The sequence below is a fragment of the Astatotilapia calliptera genome, chromosome 10 (assembly GCF_964374335.1).
Source record: "Astatotilapia calliptera chromosome 10, fAstCal68.1, whole genome shotgun sequence".
Lineage (NCBI taxonomy): Eukaryota > Metazoa > Chordata > Actinopteri > Cichliformes > Cichlidae > Astatotilapia > Astatotilapia calliptera.
The window spans coordinates 26999063-27020496 of record NC_137431.1 but is presented as its reverse complement, the minus strand read 5'-3'; the positions used below and the strand labels follow the sequence as shown (position 1 = coordinate 27020496).

Below are 21434 nucleotides of genomic sequence, written 5' to 3'. Positions count from 1 at the left end.
CTTACCCAGCAAGTATTAAACTGAAATGGAATCAGCGGGTGAACGCACAATAAAATGTCAGTTACAAAAGAAACCAGTAATGGAGTGATAACAAGGCAAAACAAAGCAGGACATGTCTCAGAGCTGAGAAACTTGTAGATTTTATCACTCTTTAACAGCTGGATTGTTAACCAGTGCACTGAACACCCATCCTAAAGCACCACTAATGTGTATTTCTGTGAGGCCAGCAGTATCTGACAGAACAACAGTATCTGATGTACTACGATGAAAAGACATTGGTTTAATCTAACTAAGCAGACTGAAACTACTTGTTTAAGTCAGCCAAATTTCTTTTTTTAACTTATACAAATCTGAAATAATAGTTTTATTTTGCGACCAGGTTATTAAAAGAGCTGTTAGTACAGGGAGTGCAGAATTATTAGGCAAGTTGTATTTTTGAGGAATAATTTTATTATTGAACAACAACCATGTTCTCAATGAACCCAAAAAACTCATTAATATCAAAGCTGAATGTTTCTGGAAGTGAAACCAATATAACATCTCCACATTCACAAATATACATTTCTGACATTCAAAAACAAAACAAATCAGCGACCAATATAGCCACCTTTCTTTGCAAGGACACTCAAAAGCCTGCCATCCATGGATTCTGTCAGTGTTTTGATCTGTTCACCATCAACATTGCGTGCAGCAGCAACCACAGCCTCCCAGACACTGTTCAGAGAGGTGTACTGTTTTCCCTCCTTGTAAATCTCACATTTGATGATGGACCACAGGTTCTCAATGGGGTTCAGATCAGGTGAACAAGGTGGCCATGTCATTAGTTTTTCTTCTTTTATACCCTTTCTTGCCAGCCACGCTGTGGAGTACTTGGACGCGTGTGATGGAGCATTGTCCTGCATGAAAATCATGTTTTTCTTGAAGGATGCAGACTTCTTCCTGTACCACTGCTTGAAGAAGGTGTCTTCCAGAAACTGGCAGTAGGACTGGGAGTTGAGCTTGACTCCATCCTCAACCCGAAAAGGCCCCACAAGCTCATCTTTGATGATACCAGCCCAAACCATTACTCCGCCTCCACCTTGCTGGCGTCTGAGTCGGACTGGAGCTCTCTGCCCTTTACCAATCCAGCCACGGGCCCATCCATCTGGCCCATCAAGACTCACTCTCATTTCATCAGTCCATAAAACCTTAGAAAAACCAGTCTTGAGATATTTCTTGGCCCAGTCTTGACGTTTCAGCTTGTGTGTCTTGTTCAGTGGTGGTCGTCTTTCAGCCTTTCTTACCTTGGCCATGTCTCTGAGTATTGCACACCTTGTGCTTTTGGGCGCTCCAGTGATGTTGCAGCTCTGAAATATGGCCAAACTGGTGGCAAGTGGCATCGTGGCAGCTGCACGCTTGACTTTTCTCAGTTCATGGGCAGTTATTTTGCGCCTTGGTTTTTCCACACGCTTCTTGCGACCCTGTTGACTATTTTGAATGAAACGCTTGATTGTTCGATGATCACGCTTCAGAAGCTTTGCAATTTTGAGACTGCTGCATCCCTCTGCAAGATATCTCACTATTTTTGACTTTTCTGAGCCTGTCAAGTCCTTCTTTTGACCCATTTTGCCAAAGGAAAGGACGTTGCCTAATAATTATGCACACCTGATATAGGGTGTTGATGTCATTAGACCACACCCCTTCTCATTACAGAGATGCACATCACCTAATATGCTTAATTGGTAGTAGGCTTTCGAGCCTATACAGCTTGGAGTAAGACAACATGCATGAAGAGGATGATGTGGACAAAATACTCATTTGCCTAATAATTCTGCACTCCCTGTATGAGGGCTTATTAGACTCCATTGATTCCTGGGTAGATGTATGTAAGTACACACTAAAAACATGTTTTTAAGTCTTTGCCCACGAGTTTGAGACAAAAGAGCAAATTCCCAAGGTGCTGAGCTAAAGTGAAAGCAGGCAAATCTTTATATTTTATCCTTAGGGAAATTCCCTCAATTATTCAGCACCAACTGTAAATATTTAATGGCGCTGAAATGCAGTTACTGCATGTTCGCCTGTGTTTGATCAAACATTTTGTTCTATGCGTCGAACTGTCCGTCATCTCGCCAGCTCCGAATGCAACAAATAAATATTTCAGCTCTGACAGCTCGCACAAAACAAATTTAGTGAAAGTGCATCGTGAGAGTTATAGCGTTATTTAGCACCCTGCGTTTAAACAGGTCAGTCCCAGCAATGCACACAGCTCAGCACAATCAGAGAGCAGTGTGATGATAACACAAGGCCTCAGGGAAAACCACCAATCAGAGCTTACAGGTCAGTGCAGGTGGAAGATGATCAAAGAGGATGATAGGGTGAGTGCGTTTGACGGGTTTTTGTATGTTTTAGTTGACTAAAATTAACCTGTTCATTTGACATTGTTACTGCCAGATTTTTCTCTTTGTAGGGTTGAAAAATAACACACCTAGTTAAGTGCACTTAATTCATAACCCTGGTAACAATATTTCCTTTGGATAACAGCAAAGATGAGTGTAAGGAGCCTATTGTTGAAGTGAGAACAGAGGAAGAAAACACTCCAAACCAAGAAGGAGGAGGTGCCACTGAGCCCAACGAGACCACGCCATTGACAGAACCTGAGTGAGTGTCAAGAGTACAGAGAGATTAAGCAAATCATTGGTTTGCTCTGAGCAGAAACATTTTACAAATATAATGTTGGTCCGGCCCAGCTTTCATTCAAATATTGACCCAGTTCTCTTGTAAGGACTGTTATACATACCACAGAGCAGTGCTGGTAATTTACACTGTAAGCATTTTTATGCAAGGCTAAAATGTCCCGCTGTCTATACAGTATGTATGACCATGTATGACGCATCACACTTAACTGCCTACGGTGAACACTCAATAGAAATGATTCTGCAAGTGCTGGTCTATATGCACGGCCACAGAACCATGATGCAGGCTGTAGGGCGCTGCATTTTTGGGTCATCTCTTAACTAAGACTTTCCAGATTTTGCCATTTTATATTGAAAGTAATACATTTGCTTGACTTCCTTTTTTTGGCACAATTTCAAACCATTCAAATGTTATTTTTGCAACAAGAAGCAACAAGCGCAACAACCAACTTAACAATTATCACAGTACATTGTCGTTGAAACTTCAGTCGTCTCATTTCAAAGCCGAGCGCTGTCGAATCTCCTTCTGAGTCAGTTTGCCAAGGTGCATAAATCATTCAGACACATTCAAAGCATGAACAAACACCGCCTTCTGCTGGGAAAACTGCTTGTGAAAGACATCCGAGCATCTTAATCCTGAAACTCCCTCCATTCCCTTTATAGTTTATTGTTGGATTGTTTTATGTTTTCCCCTTACAAATATTTTGTTGCTAACATTTTGATTGTGTAGTCTCTTTTTTATTTTACTGCAGCACAATAGAAACCTAATCTGCTTTGTTTATCCCCCGACGTGCACTCTCCTTTTACCTCTTTTATTTTCCTTGTTGTCCTTGATTCCCTCACTTTTCTGCCCTCTGCTTCCTCCCCTGTGCCAACTCCCTATCTTTCCCTCTCCTACCTTGTTTTCCCACTTCTCCCCACAAAACAGGCCTGCTGCTGCAGACACCACGCCGATGGTGGTAAATCTGCTGTCCTCCACAGCTGCTAACTCAGTTACTGAGAGCTTTAGCACGGCACAAAGCAGTCCTGCTAGTGAGAGAACCACACTAACAACCAACACCTCCAGCCCAACCCAAGTGGCCCATGCCAAGTCTCACCCTAAAAACAGCCCTACAGCCAATTCGCATAAATCTAACCCCCAACCTGATGTTGGACCTCTGGTTGACCTGAGCGACACCCCTAAAGTTGCCGCATCTTCCGACCCAACACTCCTTGTATCAGAGCTAGTCAGCCCACCCTCTGCTAATGCTGATGGGCCACAGAGTCCGCGGGACTCAGTCAAAGCCCCTGACAGCACCCAGAATAAGGACTCACAAGTAGACGGCCCGACCAAGGATGTTCCTAATGCCCCGTGCACAGACTCGACCACACCAGCCCAAAATGAGTATGAGCACCTCCATATCTGTATTTTTCCAAGTATCTCTTTGAGCCTGATAGCATCCCTTTAGCTCATAAGTCTTCCATTTCAAAGGAAAAATTCCACTTATGTATTATCAGACTTCCCCAAGCAGTTTTGCACTCATCAGGCATGTGGCAGAAAATAGCAGGCAGCTTTAGATCAAGATTTGATTCCTTAAAACTTGTTAATTAGTTTAAATTTATTTCCTGGTCTCGATATTTTCCTAAAGTCTTTCCATTGCTATTTATTTAATGACAATTCACAGTCATAAATATAAACTGTTAGAGGCCAAAGCACGGAGCCAAATAGCAGTCATAGTGGAAATGACTGTACTTGTGTTTATCTTAAAAACATTATTCTCAAAGCCTCAAACCATCATGTTTCTGAGATTAAAAACTTCTTTTTTTTTCTTTATTATATTGTGAAAGATCCCACATTTATTTATTTTTTTAAAAAAAAGGTAAATCTAAATGACTCAGTGCTTTTAAGTAGTTCTCCCCTACTGGAGGTTTTGATGGGTCTTTTTATTCCCTAAAAATATTCTGGGCTGTTGTCTGGTATCAGCTGTGGTTAAAAACATTTCCAGCAGCAACAGTTGCAGCACACCTAGATTTCAAGACAAAAACTGTTAAAATAATTATCCAATTTAAAGAAAGAAAACTGCTTTGGCTGTAAACATTTTCAAACATTGCATGAGTAGTAAACCTAAGTCTTTTTTAAAACATGTACCCATTGTTTTTAACACTATATTGCACATTATTCAAGAATATTATGAATTTTAGGAGTATGCAAGAGTGGAATTTTCCTTTAATGGTAGCAAGGATAATGATCTACTGGGATGCTACCAGTGTAGCATGCTACCAGCATGCCTGTCATCAATCAAGATCCACCACCTTCCTCCACCTGTTTGTTTATTCACGTAGTAGAGACAGATTTTCTCCTACCATACATCTAAGCCATCTCATATTCCTCATCATCATGGGCAGATTGTAGGAGAATGATGCATTTTGTTCACCTTCTGGGGCATCTAGCAACACCCACTGTCCTAATATACAAAAAATATATTCAGTCATTTTAATCAGTTCATTAAACCGGGCTTTTATTTTTATTGGTGCCGACTGCAGGTATTTGAAACATTCATAGCTGGACGATGGTAAATGGGTTAGATGGTTAAATTTACTTGAACATTGTAGGCACACGTCTTTCCTGCTTTAAGCTGCATGCACATGAGTTTCCCACTCCTTAGTGTTCTGGTTTTTGGCTTCTTCGTAAAAGCTGAGAAGCAGTGCACTCAACATGGGTGAAATGGAATCAAACAAGATCAAGGCTGGAACTTACATCTAATTCTTTTTGATGTACAGAAGATTACAACTTAAATTAAATTAGCTGATGATGTAAACATATTGCAAAATCTGTAAAATCACAGTATTTAAAATTGCTTTAAAAAGTTTATATTTTTAAATTAAAAGGTTTTCTTTGCTCTAAAGCCATTTGTGAAACAGCAAAATGCAAGTTTGAGTGAAAAAGACTTACAAGTACCAACTTACGAGTGCTAGACTCAGTTTAAAACAGGATTTAATTGTTTCCTTAGTTTTGTGCAAATATCGGGACTCTAAATCTAGCCCTGAGTGCTTGTTTTATCATAAGCAACAGAAAAATATGATCAAAAGCTTTAAATTCATCCCTACGGTGTTAAAATCATATATCACATGTCAGTCTTTGTAAGTAGTTTTTAATTGACCTCTTAAAACAAGCAGCAGTAGGTGAATGCCAGAGACTACAACCTAAGCTAGGTGCAATTAATAGACTGTAAGTGATACACTTAATGGTGCTTAGTTTGCCATAGCTGGGGTTCAAGTCCTGCTGCGCCATAAGAAATCTTCGTGTAGTGAACTCGGCAGAAGAATTTTCAGTTGAAATCGCTGAAGTAAATTAAAAAATTCACCAAGCAGCAGCTTTACTGTGCTCTGTCCTCTTCATTGTGATAAGATAATAGATGGTGAAGGCCAAAAGAAAACTGTCAGTCCCTCAAATTTCTCCCAGACACTTCTGTTTTCTGTCTCAATTCTTGTAGAAGCTGTCGTTTCAGTGGCGGTATGACAGGTTATTATTTGGAGTTTTGGCCCTACGAGTTTGCAGATTCTCCTGATTTTTCTGACAGTCTGAGTATGGCGAGGAAGCTGCAGAAGATAAATTACAGAGGCTTGCTGACAGCCACTCCTCTTTCTCTGCCTTCTTCATCTCATACTTTACTCACTTGGATGGCCAGAGGAAGATGTCAGTGATGAAGTATGGGGAGTTGAGAGGCAGTTGGAAGCAGGGCTCTTGTCAGCTCAACATCACCTTGATAAAACCAAACTTGTCATCAGGGGGATTTTTCTTCATAACTCTGACAGGACTGAAGCACAGCTCTCCCACTGATCTATGTGGTGATCCTTCTTCAGCATCCCAACACTAAAATGTCTTGTCAGACTTCTTGTGGGTTTATTGGATATCTGAGCGGTAGAGCCCTCCTCTGGACTTATTTTAACAGAAGAGACGAAATAAGAGCAGACTATAGAATATGTACCTTTAAGAATTCATTATTAATAGATGTTTTACACTCATTATTATTCCTAGATTTTAAATGTATCTTTAACATTGATCTAATGATGTGTCTAATGTGACCTTGACTCAACAGCCAATACAATTGTGCACTTGTGAATAGTTTCTGATGATGTAAGAATGATTTTAAAAAGTGACTAATACCCTGCATAGCTCTTTAGAAGCTTGCACGTGCTTGAAATACAGTTAGACTCACAATGATCAGTAATTTGGTTCTCAGTGAAGTTGAGAGTAACTTGAAACTGGAGTAACTGCATAAATGACTCACAGATGTGAATTTTACTGCGTAAAGGTCAAAAGTTGAAGCAAGTTGATTATAGAAGAGAGGGTTTAAGTGGTTAGCATTGTCGCCTGTTACCAGGAAGGTCCTGGGTTCAATTACCGCAGCTGGCATGTCAAGCCTGTTGTCCCCGTCCCCACGTGGGTTCTCTCTGGATACTCCGGCTTCCTCCCAGAGTCTAAAGACACACTTGTTAGGTTAATTGGTCATTCTAATAGGATAGGCAGAATTTTGAATGAGCAACAGTACAGTGCTAATGTCAAACAATGGACTGCAGCTCTGTGTGGAATATTAGTATAGTGAAAATGTGGAAATAGATGGCAGAAAATACATCGTTGTTTAAACCTTTTATATAGTTAATTGCACAACGCAAACCTGTATAGTGCAGTGAAAAAGTATTTCCCCCTTCCTGATTTCTTCTTTTTTTGCATATTTGTCACATATTTAAAATCAAATACATTTCGATATTTGACAAAGATAAGCCAGAGTTTGCATGTTCTCCCCGTGTTTGCGTGGGTTCTCCAGCTTCCTCCCACAGTCCAAAGACATGCAGTCAGTGGGGTTAGGTTACTTGGAAATAGGGATGGGTATCGTTTAGGTTTTATCCGATACCGGTGCCAAATCGGTACTTTTGAAACGGTGCCGGTGCTCAAACGGTGCTCGAACCGGTGCTTAAAGAATGGAGAACACAAAATTGGTCCAAAAACCTCTCATGTTCAGGTGGTTTTTTGTAAAAAGATAACAATGTTAGCCTTTTCTGCAGCTATGGGGCATATATGGTATCACTCTTGGCTGGAAGCAGTGCTTAAACAATGGAAAACACACAAACTTTGTCCTAAACCTCTCATGTTTAACTGTTTTCCACTTTTTCTTTGGTCATTTTAGCCTTTTTAGCCAGGGTGAAGGGAGTATCTGCCATCAAACAAGAAGACAGCGGCATGTAGCTATGATGATGTTTGCTAGTTCACCTTACATGCATTAATGTAATAACGTGGTTAGCCTACTCAACGTAAATTACACGAACAACATTAAGCTACTCACGCAGAGAAGAACGGCTGCTGCTGCCATCATCATCCTCATCATTTCTGCTACACGGCAGGGCTAGGGGCCAGGACTCTCCTCTTCGTGTTTTTGGGGGATGTTGCATAACAGGCAACCCACCCGCAGTAGATGTGCTAGGTGTGAGGTCTCGCAGCAAGCTATCAAATACGGCGCATTTCTGGGCTTTTAAAAAAAACGCTATGCGTCGCCAGGTGTTTCATCGGATTTGAGGTGTTACCTCCTTTGACAGTATCACAGTATCAGCTTAAAGCACTTGTTGCTGCTGAGTTTGCATATTTTGCTGTGAAGTACAGCCAGACTTTTGACCGCTTCGCCTTGGACATTTTTAATCTGTAGCTCTGCTCTAACAGAACGTACGTACCTGGCCCCGCCTACTATCCTCGGAAACGTAAAATGATTGGCTAGAATCTAAAGTGTATCACAGCTCAGGAAAAAAAAAGCACCGAAATAAAGCACCGAAATGTGCGCTGCTTTTCGGTCTGGTTACTACCGTTTATGTCATGTTTATGGACACCGGTACCCATCCCTACTTGGAAACACTAAATTGCCCATAGGTGTGTTTGGGGGGGGGGGGGGGGGGGGGTGAATGTGAGTGCGACTGGTTGTCTCTGTCTATGTATTAGCCCTGCGACAGACTGGCGACCCATTCAGGGTGTACCCTACCTCTCGCACTATGACAGCTGGGATAGGCTCCAGCGCCCTCCGCGCGTACCCTGAAAAGGATAAGCGCTAGTGAATGGATGGACAAAGATAACCCAAGTAAACACAAAGTGCAGTTTTTTATAGGCTTGCTGGTGTGTCCAGGATCATTGTCCTGCTGAATAACCCGAACTCATTTGATGGCCAGACATTCTCCTTCAGGATTTAATGGTAGGGAGCAGAATTCATGGTTGCATCAATTACAGCAAGTGGTCCAGGTCCTGAAGCAACAAAGCAGCTCCAGATCGTCACACTACCACCACCATGTTTGATTGTTGCTCTGATGTTCTTTTGATTCCTTAGGGATCATCAAGATGTTTGGCGGGTTTTTCCTTCTTTTGTTCTTTTTGGTCAGCAGTGGTTTTCACCTTGGAACTTTCCCATGGATGCCATTTTTGCCCAGTGTTACGACCCGTCTAGGGCCAGGCAATAACATGAGTGAGGCACTCGCTTCCCCCCCAAGACCCAAGCAGCCACAAGAAACAAATCCGTTAGTTACAATGTGGTTTATTTACAATGTGAAATAAAGGAACCAAAACGGGAGTGTCAACACTTCAGGGTGAGCCAAGGCCAAAACAATAAACAAAACAAATCTACACAAATCCCGCACCCCTGACCTTACCAAAACAAAGTCAAAAATAAAGACAGAGTCTGACCTCCTTAACTAACTCAAAACAGGAGAAAACGGGTGATCAAAAGAAACAGCAGCTCACCCCTACCCACTCCACTTCCACAACTTCTAAGCGCACTGCAGCCAGCAGCTGCCACAGGAATACTGCTGGGTCATGAGGAGAAACGCGAGGACCTCTTCCGCTGTAGTACTCCAGCCTCCTTTTAATGGGCGGGTCCTCCAGCTGGAACCAGTCACGTCGAGGCAGTGTATTCACGCACCAATCGGAGCAGGGCCCTGGCACAGCTAAATTAACATAAAAAGACACAACACCTGCACAAACAAACACATGGACATGCAAGTTCGTAACACCAGTTTATTTTTTTATTTGTTTAATCGTGAAGACTGAACTTAACTCTTCAAGATGTTATTCTGGGTTCTTTTGTGACCCTATTTTGGTTGTCCAGCCAGTCCTGGGATTCTGTTATGTTGTCTCCATTGTGGACAATGGCTCTCACTGTGGTTCTCTGGAGTCCCAAAACCTTAGAAATTGCTTTTTAACCCTTTCCAAACCGATAGATGTCAATGACTTTGTTTCTCAGCTGTTTTTCTTTAGATTGTGGCATGAGGTGTTGCCTTTTGAGATTATTTTTTTTTAGCTGACCTTGTTTTTTAAGCCACAGTCACACAGACACGCTGGATCCAACAGGTCTGGCAGTAATCTTTCCTGGGTGTAGCTAGTGAAATTGAACTCAGCTTTCCAAAAAATGTATTTAATCAAAGTTAATTCAGGATTTAACAAAGGGCCAAAATTACATTTTTCACATAAAACAGGGTAATACATGAAAGCATCATTAAAATACTATATCCTGGACTTACTCGGGTTGTCTTTGTCTAATATTATGTTTTGGTTTTAGGTTTTTGATGAGCATGTAAGTGCGAGAACTGTGCAAGAAAATGAAAACTCGGGAAGGGGAAAATACTTTATAAATTGATTTCACAATGCAGTTCTGGCTTCTACAACATAATAAATCTCTTTGGGGGAAAATAAGTCTTGATTCCACAAACACAAACAAGAAAAGATGCTTTTTGTTCTCCAGGAGTTGTCGGTATATTTTCATCGGTAACAAAAATGGAACAACTGAATGAATCATAAAAAGATGCCCAGGGATAAAGAGAGACAGAAAACAGGACCGAACTTCAATCGGACACTGACTCAGTGAAAAGAGCTCCAGAGAGGGTTTAAAGCAACGTCCAGCTGACTTTTTTCTAACAGACCGAAAAAATTTTATAAACTGTTGCAATTCAGTTAAAAAATTGAATTGCAAAAATAGCTAAAAGAAAGATTCCCTGTGCAGTTTAAGACTGTTGAACCTGAGCCAAAAGAACTCAAAGCATCCAACAGCCTCATCTGCACCATTCACAGTTTCCCATCCCCATAACTCTTGAAAACTAACAGTAACATGAATTTAAACTGAACATTTCCCTGAAGCTTTTGGTCATCCCCCCAGGACACAAATAAAATGTAAATTCCTGTAATGTGCATTTATATTATTACATTAAAAAAGTTCTCCTTCTTGGAACACTGGGGGGAGAAAAGTGTCAAGTCTGCAAACATTTTTTTTCTTCATAATCTCACATCCTGCTGACAGCATTTATTAGCCCAAGAGGATACAGGCTATGTTTACCTTTTTGTACATTCTGAGTGACTGCTCAGCAAAAACTTAATTGCGTAATGTAATAAGCAGTTCAGCCACTGGGGGATGCTAGTGGAGCTTTACAGTTTATATGAATAATTACACCATATTTAAAGGAGTTGACACCAAAAATTTATAAGATGACATCTAAGAAGGCGGTCAGGTTTAGATATATTTACAGATCTTATATATTGCACTGTCCCTGCCTTATTTTTCTAAGGCACAGTAGGAGCACGGTACAGAAGACATAAAAGCAATGCACTTAAAAAAGAAAAATCCGAGCCAGAACACCAGAAAGTTTTCAACTTAAATGATGTATGGCCCAAAAGTCTCTTTCCATTGTATCTCAGCTCAGTCCAGATGGCATGTAATCCTCTTGTGAATTGTAGTTTGTGTTGTAGGTTATGCCTCAGTCTTTCATTCCCTCATCCATTGTGCCTACTGTACCAGCCCTGTCTCATTCCACATCAGCATTCATTGTTCCTTGAAAGTAGCTGTGACATCCATGTACTCTTATTTGATGTCTGGCTAGGATAGTGAGCTTGATCCCATTATGTGTGAAATGCATTCAGTTCCAGGAGGGAAAACAAATTCCCTCAAAGCATCTTGCATGTTTTCCCCCAATTTCCCCCTCCCTTCTTTCTTTGAAAAATGATACAAAAGGCAGCTCAGAACAGACCGTTTAGCTGTGAAAGAGAGACTTAGTGATTTGCTGCTAACAGAATCTCCTCTCTTTTTGTCTTTCTGTGTCTCTCTCATTCTTACATTTGTGCCTGTAGTGGTAAGACTGTGAAGGATGATAGCACTAAAGGCGAGGCGGAGGTGAAGAATGCCACAGCCGAAGTGAAGACAGTTCCCAACGAGGCTCCTCAGATGAATGGCAACGAAAGTAAAGCGTAATCTTCTTGGCCGTGAGCAGCAAGAAGAAGAGGGCACGTAGGGTTGGGAGGGTTCGGGTTGTTGGGTTTTAAGGTTAAAAGGGGTTGGTCACAGTCACTGAAACCTCAAAGCAATTTCACACACCACCCCGTTGCATTAGAAAAACCAACAAGAAGCAACTGAAAAAAAAAATTAGAAAAAAGAAAACCATTGGTCTCTTTCTCTTTCTGCAGTGTCTTCTGACCAGGAATATGTAAAGACCTCATGCACTTGCCTTAGTTCCTTTACATAAGTTTACCTGTTTATTTGTCACAGAAAAAAATTGATCTCTTTTAATTCACCTTCTTTCTTTGACTTAATATTAAATTGATCAGCGGAGAAGAATCGACATTTTCCTGTAGATAAACATGGTTGGACTGTAGCTTTACTTCACTGATTACTGCCTTCATGATGTACACACATGTAAGTCATGTACATTACCGATGCTACTATTCTTTATGCAGTATGGTCATCATCATGGTAATGCATTATGAAAAAATGGGTCTTTTTTTTCTTCTGTCGATATTTTTTGTGTTTGAATAATATGCAGATAAACTGCCTATTTAGCTTTTTTTATGTGTTATTTCCAGTGCTAGAGATTAGAACATTAGCATGCCTGATTTTCCAAGTTTACTGTATTTCTGTATGTGTTGCTGTCATTTGGTTCATATTCAGACTTTTTTTTTGTTGTCTCTGTGTGTTTCTGGTCCAGATGTATCCTAAGCCATGATAAATGAAAGAAAACACCAGTGAAAAATGTATCATGCTATAAGTACTACTATTAATTGGTTTCAACCCTGTTGTCCTAAAAATGACATTTATATACAGCAATCTAATGGTTTTTTACAAGACACGTAGCTAATGCATGCTTACAAATTATTTTATAGATTTGCTCCGAGTTAAGGGCAAGTCTATAAACAGTGCATTATTTGAATTACACGCATCAACACGTTTGGGGTAAAACACAGAGAAGGTGATCATGCATACATTTTGACTGAATGTATTTGTGCAACCTATTATTATGTTGCTTATTAAGTGTATATAAACTTAAGTTTCAGGAGACAAGTTGGGTTTAAATTAAGTGGTGACAGTGAAGAATACCGAAGAGTACAAATGTGTTTCTTTGCAGTGATTACATCTCTTAAAGTCCAGCTTTCAAGGCTGGATGAAGTCTTGTTTCAAAGAAGAATTGCTACCTTATTTTTGTCTGAATTTGGTGAAAACTTCTGTTACATACTCGATATCATCAGTATCCTAAAACCCACTAGTCATTTATTAATACTGTTTTCGCTCTTCACCAGCTCAAGCAAGTTAACATGTGACCAAATGTAATAGACGGATTGATCATTGATTATATATTAAATAAATGGGACCAATGAAATGGGATGCTACAGGATGTAAATAATGGAAATCTGACTTATGGCCACTATTTCTTCTGGGTAGTACTTCGGTAAATTAAGCTATATAGATAGATCTGCAACTAATATTTGACACTGTCTGCTCTCTACCTTACATTGAAAATAATGCAACTTCCTGTGTATAATTTTTGGTCTCACTGTTTGACTACAGCAAACCATTAGTTTTAGTCCTTGTGAGTTTACCTTGGAAGCAGTATATAACAACACAAACCCATTAACGTTTTTAGATTAATGGAGGAAATTTACCTTTACCTCCTTTTCTCTCACATGCTGTCACCTCAAAGTCTCCTTCTAGAGGTCTCCTTTAAGCATTCTTGACCAGCTGTTTACATGACAGCTTTGGGCTTAAATGTGAATCAGAGGCCAAATGTGTTCAGTTCAGTTTGTTTGTTTGAACTTTAGCTTAGGGTTGTTGAATATTTGACACAGATTTGTCTTGACTGGGCTAACCTCCATCACTCACCGGGAGATTCAAAAGCTCAGCTTGTTTAGATTCGCTTACCTGTCAGTGATTTAACCGTCTAATCGTCTCAGCTGTTGTTTTTACACTTGCACCACAGCTGTACTCAGTGTGAGCTTGTGTTACCACTGCATTTACCAACAAAGTCTAGTTGCTGGAAACTTTATTAAAAATGTCCGAAAGTTTGTAGATGAGTTGGTTAAGTGATCATCTTGAGCTTTTTGTGTAACCAGTCTATAATTGTAACTGCTTCTTTCTATTAGGAAACCTAATATCAACCATTCTCTGATCATTACAGAAATTTGTGAGCATGTACAGTACAAAGACATAAGCTGCTTGTGCATAGAAACCCATACCATAAAGCTCCCGGTGCACAGATTTTGCGTTAATGCCAGAGGAGGTTTTAAATTCTGCAGTTATTGAGTCAGCAGAGCATTGGCAGCATTTACACTCTATGCGTCTCAGCACTCAGCCACTCTGCTCTATAACTTCATAGGGTCTGCCAAGTCATGGCTGAGTGGCTGTGGTTGCTAAACCTTTCCACTTTGTAATACCACTTACAGCTCATTGGGGGAAAGGGAAGAAATTTCGCAAACTGACTTGTTGCAACGGTGGCATCCTATTACAGTACCACGTTCAAATTGAGTGAGCGCTTTAGAACGACCCATTTTTTCACAAATGTTTCTAAAACCAGACTGTGTGGCCAAGATGCTTGATTTTATACATCTGCAGCAGTGGGTCTGAAAACCCCTAAATTCACAGATTTTTTTTGAACCAATAAAAATATCCAATCTGTCACAGACCATAAGGATTTCTAAAGAAAAATGTGATTAAAAACCTGGATTAGTGACTTGAAATGAATGTACACTCTAACCTTTTCAGCAAATCTTAACGAACTTGGCCTCTTTTAAGCAGGAATTAAACGTATCCTTGGAAATGAAAGATCTCGTCATATGTTTAGAAGTTCACCGAAAACATTTTTTCCACACTGCTATGGATTTGAAAGGTAATGAGACTATGTGTGACCTTTTTTTGTACAGTGTTCCTCCTACTTTAGGCTGCAAGCTAGTACACTGAATGTGTGAAGCCATTGAGTCCTTTGTCATAGAGTTGAAATAGCTTGTGAAACATGTAGCTGATAGTATGCGACAGAATTAGCAACACCGATGTACAGAAGTCTGACAGCAGCAAACTGGAAAGACACAGTGCCTTTAAATATGAAAATGTTGGCATGCGATCAGTTTCTTTCAGTGTCTGCATTAAACATTTCACATCTCCATTTCCCTGCTGATTTGCTTTTTCATTTACTGCATTTGATTTGTTAATTAAGCCGAGCTTTGTTGTCTCATATAAGTCTTAAATGGCTGTATCATTGTGTTATTATGAGTGCTTGCAGTGTCCTTGCTGAAGGAGAATTCTGGTTTATTATAATTTGGTCTTGTATACAGTATTTATGTTTGGTCATCACTTCTGTCATAATAAATGGAAATTTTAAATGCCTAAATACACACGTGGTGTAGATCTTTATAGTTAACCTCTTGTCATAACTAATACAAGTCAAAACTGTAATAAACTGAACTGGGGGGCAAACCATATTACAAAGATGTTTCGAAAACACTGACATTGGAGTACAAGGCACATTGACGCTCAGGTCTCACATTCTCTATAATATTTGAAACACATTTGTCTAAAGCAAGCATGCAACATATATTAGAAGGATACTACCACGTAATCACTTTTGCTATGTAAAAACTATTTATGGCTTAATGAATTGTATTGACCCTGTGTTGTGTAACTTTGTCCTGTTTGCGCAATTTTGCTTCAAAAGAAACGTGATTTCCTTGCACAGCTCTGAATTGTAATTTTTTTTAAAGGGTGCGGTCTCATGACCAAACCTCACTGTTTCCCCTGTGAAAGTATTGTACATGAAAACTTTTTCCACTCCAGTCACACCTCCTAAAATTCATTTGTGAAGTCACATCGGGTGAGCCAGAGGCCTTTGTTCAAAGCCTCAAAAATACAAGAACGACACAGAAGCAGCCTTGGATTTTTCCTTTGACTCCACCACTTGATTCAGTAAGAATAAAGACATCTAGTTCTACTCGAGGAGTTTTTCAGGTTTTCAAAAAGATGAAAAGCATCCTTTCAAGGTTCTCTATCTCACAGAGAATAGAATAAATCCCCTGCACACAAATGTCTAACCCCAAACTTCTTCCTATTCAGTCAGACAGGAGCCTTCAGCTTCCACTGCCAACACTGGTCACTCTCTTTGATCCAGAGCTCCCCATTCTTTTTTTTCTTATGCTTTGTGTGTGTGTGTGTGTAAACATCAGCTCTATGCTGCAGGTAAAAAAATCTGTAGGCTGCCACTCTTCTGTCTGTCTGCCCACTGTCGCAATTGTAAATACTGAATACTAACTGAGGCAAAAAGAACATTCTGACCTTGCATTCTGCCGGAAATTTTGTGTTCAATAAAATTAAAGGAAAAATGCATCTTGTTAAGGTTTTTTCTTTCATACCAAGAATTGTGCAGACACACATGATGGGATGCTTACTACCTCGTTTGCATATTTAAACATGCATTTCAGAAAACTTGCAATGAAAAAATTGTTCTTTATGTAAGTAACCTAGAAAAGTTCACCGGTGATATCTGTTAGTCAAATGTTTGTCAAAGAAGACTGAAAGCTACAGTTAAGATTAGTTATCACATTCATTATTTGAAGGTAAATACCTTCAAAGCAGTGGCCTGTATTTTAAGGCAATAATTTATCGAGCAAAATTTCTTTTGATCTTTTAAAGAAGGAAAATGTGGCTATTCAGCGACAGTACCTTGAATTTTATTCTTATTAAACATTCTGAGAATTGTATTAAAGTATTTTCATAGTAGGAAAAAATAACTAGACATATAAGGGATCGCCACAGCAGATGGTTCCGCGTGTTTACGCTGGGAATGTTTTTTTACGATGCCCTTTCTTGACGCAGCCACAGAGGGATCTGCGTCTTCTCCAAGCATCAGACTGGGGATATTTGACTTGTAAGGCAAAAATGCAAACCATTATTGTAGCCAGATGCCATGTTCATGGTCAAGAAATTCACTACTACTGCAACTGATTTCAAAACACTTACCTAGACTTAAAAAAAAAGAAAAATAAGCTTTTTGTTGTTGTAAATAATTATATTAATTATTAATTATATTTAATATATAACATATAAAGTGAATATTTGTGTTAAAGTATTAATATTTTTAAATACTGTATGTTTATATACTAGACTTGTCGCAGTAACATGTTAAATACTGGATTAACAGAACATAAATGTTGAGTAAATAAAATACATTTACAGAGTATGACCTTAAAATTCAGTTTGCCACCTCTTTAAATTGCTTACATTACTAATGTTTGTTTTTTGGGTTTGTTTTATTTTTTACCTAAAAAAGAAATATCCACTCATTTATGAACATAAAAACAGCATTTTTACTTAACACCTTATATTAGCTGGGAGTTTTTACATGGATGAAACAGAAACATTAGTATTTTTTTTCTTTTTCTTCTCCTCTTTGACGTATGAAACACTCATACTGATAAACTTCTTGTTACAAGAAGAAATACCCATTGACATACATTTATACACTGCATCAGACCCTATGCAGTTCTCTATAATGACCATTAGAGAGCAGTATGCTCCCAAGCTTGAAAATGGACCTGACGCTAGTTGTTACAAGATTAGTGACACTACATTATTTTCTGTAATTAACATAATATTACTCTATTATCTTTTAATGTCTTTATAAACTAAATAACTAGATATTGTCGATTTCTGACAACAATAGAACATCTAATGTTAAACTCTGTTCCATTTTAGTACTAAATTAACAGCAGACACATTTTAATGAATGCTTGTGGGACTAATTAGACCCTTGCCGTCTAAATAATCAGACTTTCCTCAGTAGTTCTTATGGATATTAAATGATCCTATGTTTTCCAAAAGGTGGCAGGCTAACTCAAGAAATGTTGAGCAAAAGCAATCAATACATGATTAGATTGTCTTTAAATCAGAAATGTTGAAGCACTGTAGAAGGAATACAAATCGCTGTAAATAAAATCAGTTCACTAACACTAATGAGGTTTATGTTAGACTGGTAAAAGATGTGAAGTTGAGCTGTTTTTGTATTTTACACTTGAGGTATGTTTAACTACCCTAATATAGTTACACCCTAGTAAAAAAGAGCATTTAAACAAAGTTGTGGAGCTGTGATTCACAGCAGTATGCAGGTCCCATTTTCATGCGGTTTATCAGAACCAAGTATCAGCTACATAAGTAATATGACTCTTCAAAGCTCCATATCATCCCATTTCTCCTTTTCTGTAGAGATCATTCCACTCATCTGCTCAACTTTGCACTCACCAGATTAGGGTGCTTTTCAAGGGCTCTGTCCCTCCCCCCTTTCTATAACAATGGTCCAGTGTGGTTTTCGTTGGCCTGGGATTGATCCCATACACAGATAACTACAAGCACATAGCCTAACCTCGTGGCTACTACCTGTCTGAACACACATTTAATTCTGCCGTCGCGCACACACAGCCTTATAATAGTGAAGGCATGTGTTACGCTGATTGGTACACACCACACCTATCTCTTGTTTAGAGAGGACATTAGTCAACGTGTGGTAATGAGTTAATTAGTAAAGTGGTTGAGTCATTTATGTAGATTTTTGTCTACCTTTTGTCATTGTCAAAGTTTCCATTTGCAGCATGTTTTAAGCATTAATTGCTGTCCGAATGGCACAAGTGAGAAAATATACAACTGTGGAGATGACCACACATTGTAAAAGGTCTACCTGGATGATTGAGCGTGCATCAAGATACTCGGGCCTGTGTTGAACTGAGATGGGGACAGCAAATGAGTTAACACTAAAGACTGAGCACATAAACATCTTACCGTATAAGCTTGAGAAATTGAATAGTGGTCATCAACAACCCAGTTTTGGGGTAATTTTCTTACAAACCTTAGGAACTTTTTCCTTCTGGTTCTTTTTAGAAGAGTTTATTGTTAGGATACCTGGTGTCTCTGTGATTTAAGGCACAATTTCACAGTGAACTCACTTGCCACACAGAGTCAGAGCAATCAGCTTCTTCTCTCTTTGTGAGATTTCCTGGCATTTTTCTGCGTGTGACTAATTTCGATTTATTCTAAAGTGCAAACAGAAATTAACCACAAGAAACAAGAAATTTCACATTCAGATATGCGCATATATGTGAGAAGCGCCTGAAAGTGTTCAAATGTTTCCCTGATTGCTTCTGACAGTGCCTGTCTGCTGTAGCGATTTGAGCACGATTTGGGTCTTTGAACTGCCTTGGAGCCCACCCTCGGCATAAGCATCAATATAATGTTCCCAAACAGAATGCCGGTAATATTTTGTGCCAAACGATAGAATAATTTTCCAAATTAAAAGCCTGTAAATTGTTGTAAACAATCAAATGTATTCACTGGAGATGGAATGATTTGATGAAACAGAAGGCCACGCTTCTCATCATAGTCAGCTTTGTTGAGCAGATTAGAATGCAGTCTGAATGTACCAGACACTGAGCCTCGGTTTGTTCTTGAAATATACAGAAGCAGATGTTTGCACAGCAGATTCTCTCTCTCTTTTCTCATAGCTTTCCTTTCAGATTTTTGAGACGTATTTGTTTTTTGTCATGCAGAGCCACGTTTTGGTCTTCTCATTTCCAGGCTGTTCCTGTCTTGTTCCTTTTTCTTTTGCCTCAGCACAGGGTCAGCCAGCCATGAATTCCTATCCAGAACACTCTGCTTCATCTCTGCTTCCCAACCTCTAAATCACATCAGTGTTACATCATAGCACACACAGACACACGCACATAGACACACACGCACACAAACTCACACACTGTGGCCACCATGCCAAGAACTTTTCTTCTCATACAATTCCCCCTCCCTTCTCCCAAACTTTCCTTGTGAAGAGTCATCTACATTTTTAAGCCAATCTTTAACCAAGAAGAACCTGTTTTTATTGTGCTATAATTTTTGGATGGACATCGAGTACTTTTGGTTTAGATGTGCTTCTGAGAAGGCAGTACAGGGCAATAGGCATCTGTTTAATTAATCTTTTGAGTTAAATAGTAACAAATAGGAATCAACAATTGGGGGGGGGGGAAAGAAAAAGAAAAGAAGAGTTCTCCAAAATTCAGTTTTTATTTCATTCTTGAGTAATCGTAAAATGTTTAAAAGCAGGAAAAAGTATTTTTTTATTTGTTTAGATGTGAGCTAATCTTTATATTTTTATTTATTTCAGTCTTTGAATTTGGCCAAACCAAATCAAAATACAATATTCTAGGAGCTGAGTAAAGTAGCAGAATATACAGTAGATGGACAACAGATTTCATCATTTAATGCTATTTGTACTGCCGTAAGTCGCTTCCAGTATGCACGCATGCTGGAAGGGAAAAAAGCCATTCTTTACAGTAAGATCTTGTAAACTTTATTTCTTTATTTTGTTTTTTAGTAGCATTCAGCAGACAGACAGCTGGCACAAAAGATGTTTGATATGCAGACATGGATACATTGTGCACAAATAATCAGTTTTTATCAGTTCTTTTGCACTGGGGAATAAAGCGTGACTGATACTCTGACACTGGGAAAATAACATGCTAAAAAGAAAAAATGACAAACGACCCAAAGAGCTTTCCAGATCTCTTTCAGCAACTTTCTCTTTTTGCTATGAACTCTTTATGTATAGACGACATTTATATTTTCCTCTACATGAGCTTATTTTCCTAGTATTATGTTTGGTTTTGCATTTTTTTGCAGCAGGGCTGAAATTTAATAATAATAATGATAATAATAACAATAGTTTTGTGTTACACAACTATTCTGTGTTTGATATATTAATAAATAGGTTTTTTATGTGTAAAGGTGAAATGAGGCCAATAATAACACAAAAGTTTAGATTTTAAAAGAAAATCTACATTTTGCAAATCGTTGTTTAAGTTAATATTTGTACCATGTGAAAGACTTATTCTACATAAATGAAAAGCACCATTCCTACACAGTGTTGCACTTTTTTCTTTTTCTTTTGTGGCTGAATTCCATTATTACAAGAGGATTAGTGTTATTGTGCTTTGGTATTTGGCACTGACCCAGCTTATAGTACATTAATAATTCAACTTCACAGACTTCTGCTTTTTATCTCAATTTCAAGACTCCTTATAAGCATTTTTAAATACAGAAAGTGCAGTCATCAAGGGGCTTATCACTAACCATAAGTGATAACTAAACTTAAAAATATGTATGTAGAAAATAATGTAATTTGGGTAGTTTGTTGATTTGTTTTTAAAGTCACACATATATATGTAGAAAATTTTCAGTGTATTCACATACTTTTTACAGAAAATCAGACTGCCCATTTTCTTTTCCTGTTTTGGTATTCTCTTAGTGTACTGGACCTTTCACAGGAATGCACCAGGAGTTCCGGCAAATTACAGAACCTTCGGTTTTTTATCAGCAAATCTTCAGAAGGGGGCTTCTTCAAAGAAATAACTTCCCACTTCACTTCTTAAGCTGAACAAAAACTCCTTTTAAATGAATGGCTTTTGCTCAC

General features: G+C 38.8%; 1 protein-coding gene across 10 annotated transcripts in view; it reads left to right on the top strand.

The window, feature by feature from the left end:
• ncam1a (neural cell adhesion molecule 1a) overlaps positions 1-16310 on the top strand; it is a 267850-nt gene extending 251540 nt beyond the window's left edge. For 7 of the 10 annotated variants that reach the window (XM_026181164.2, XM_080307305.1, XM_080307304.1 and 4 more), the window contains 3 exons: positions 2521-2637; positions 3601-4056; positions 11803-16310. In XM_026181164.2, the coding sequence (XP_026036949.2) occupies positions 2521-2637; positions 3601-4056; positions 11803-11923 (694 nt within the window). In that variant the 3' untranslated portion in view covers positions 11924-16310. The remainder of the gene's footprint in view (positions 1-2520; positions 2638-3600; positions 4057-11802) is intronic. The other 3 variants (XM_026181169.2, XM_080307307.1, XM_080307308.1) reach the window with 2 other exon arrangements.
• The last annotated feature ends 5124 nt before the right edge of the window (positions 16311-21434 follow it).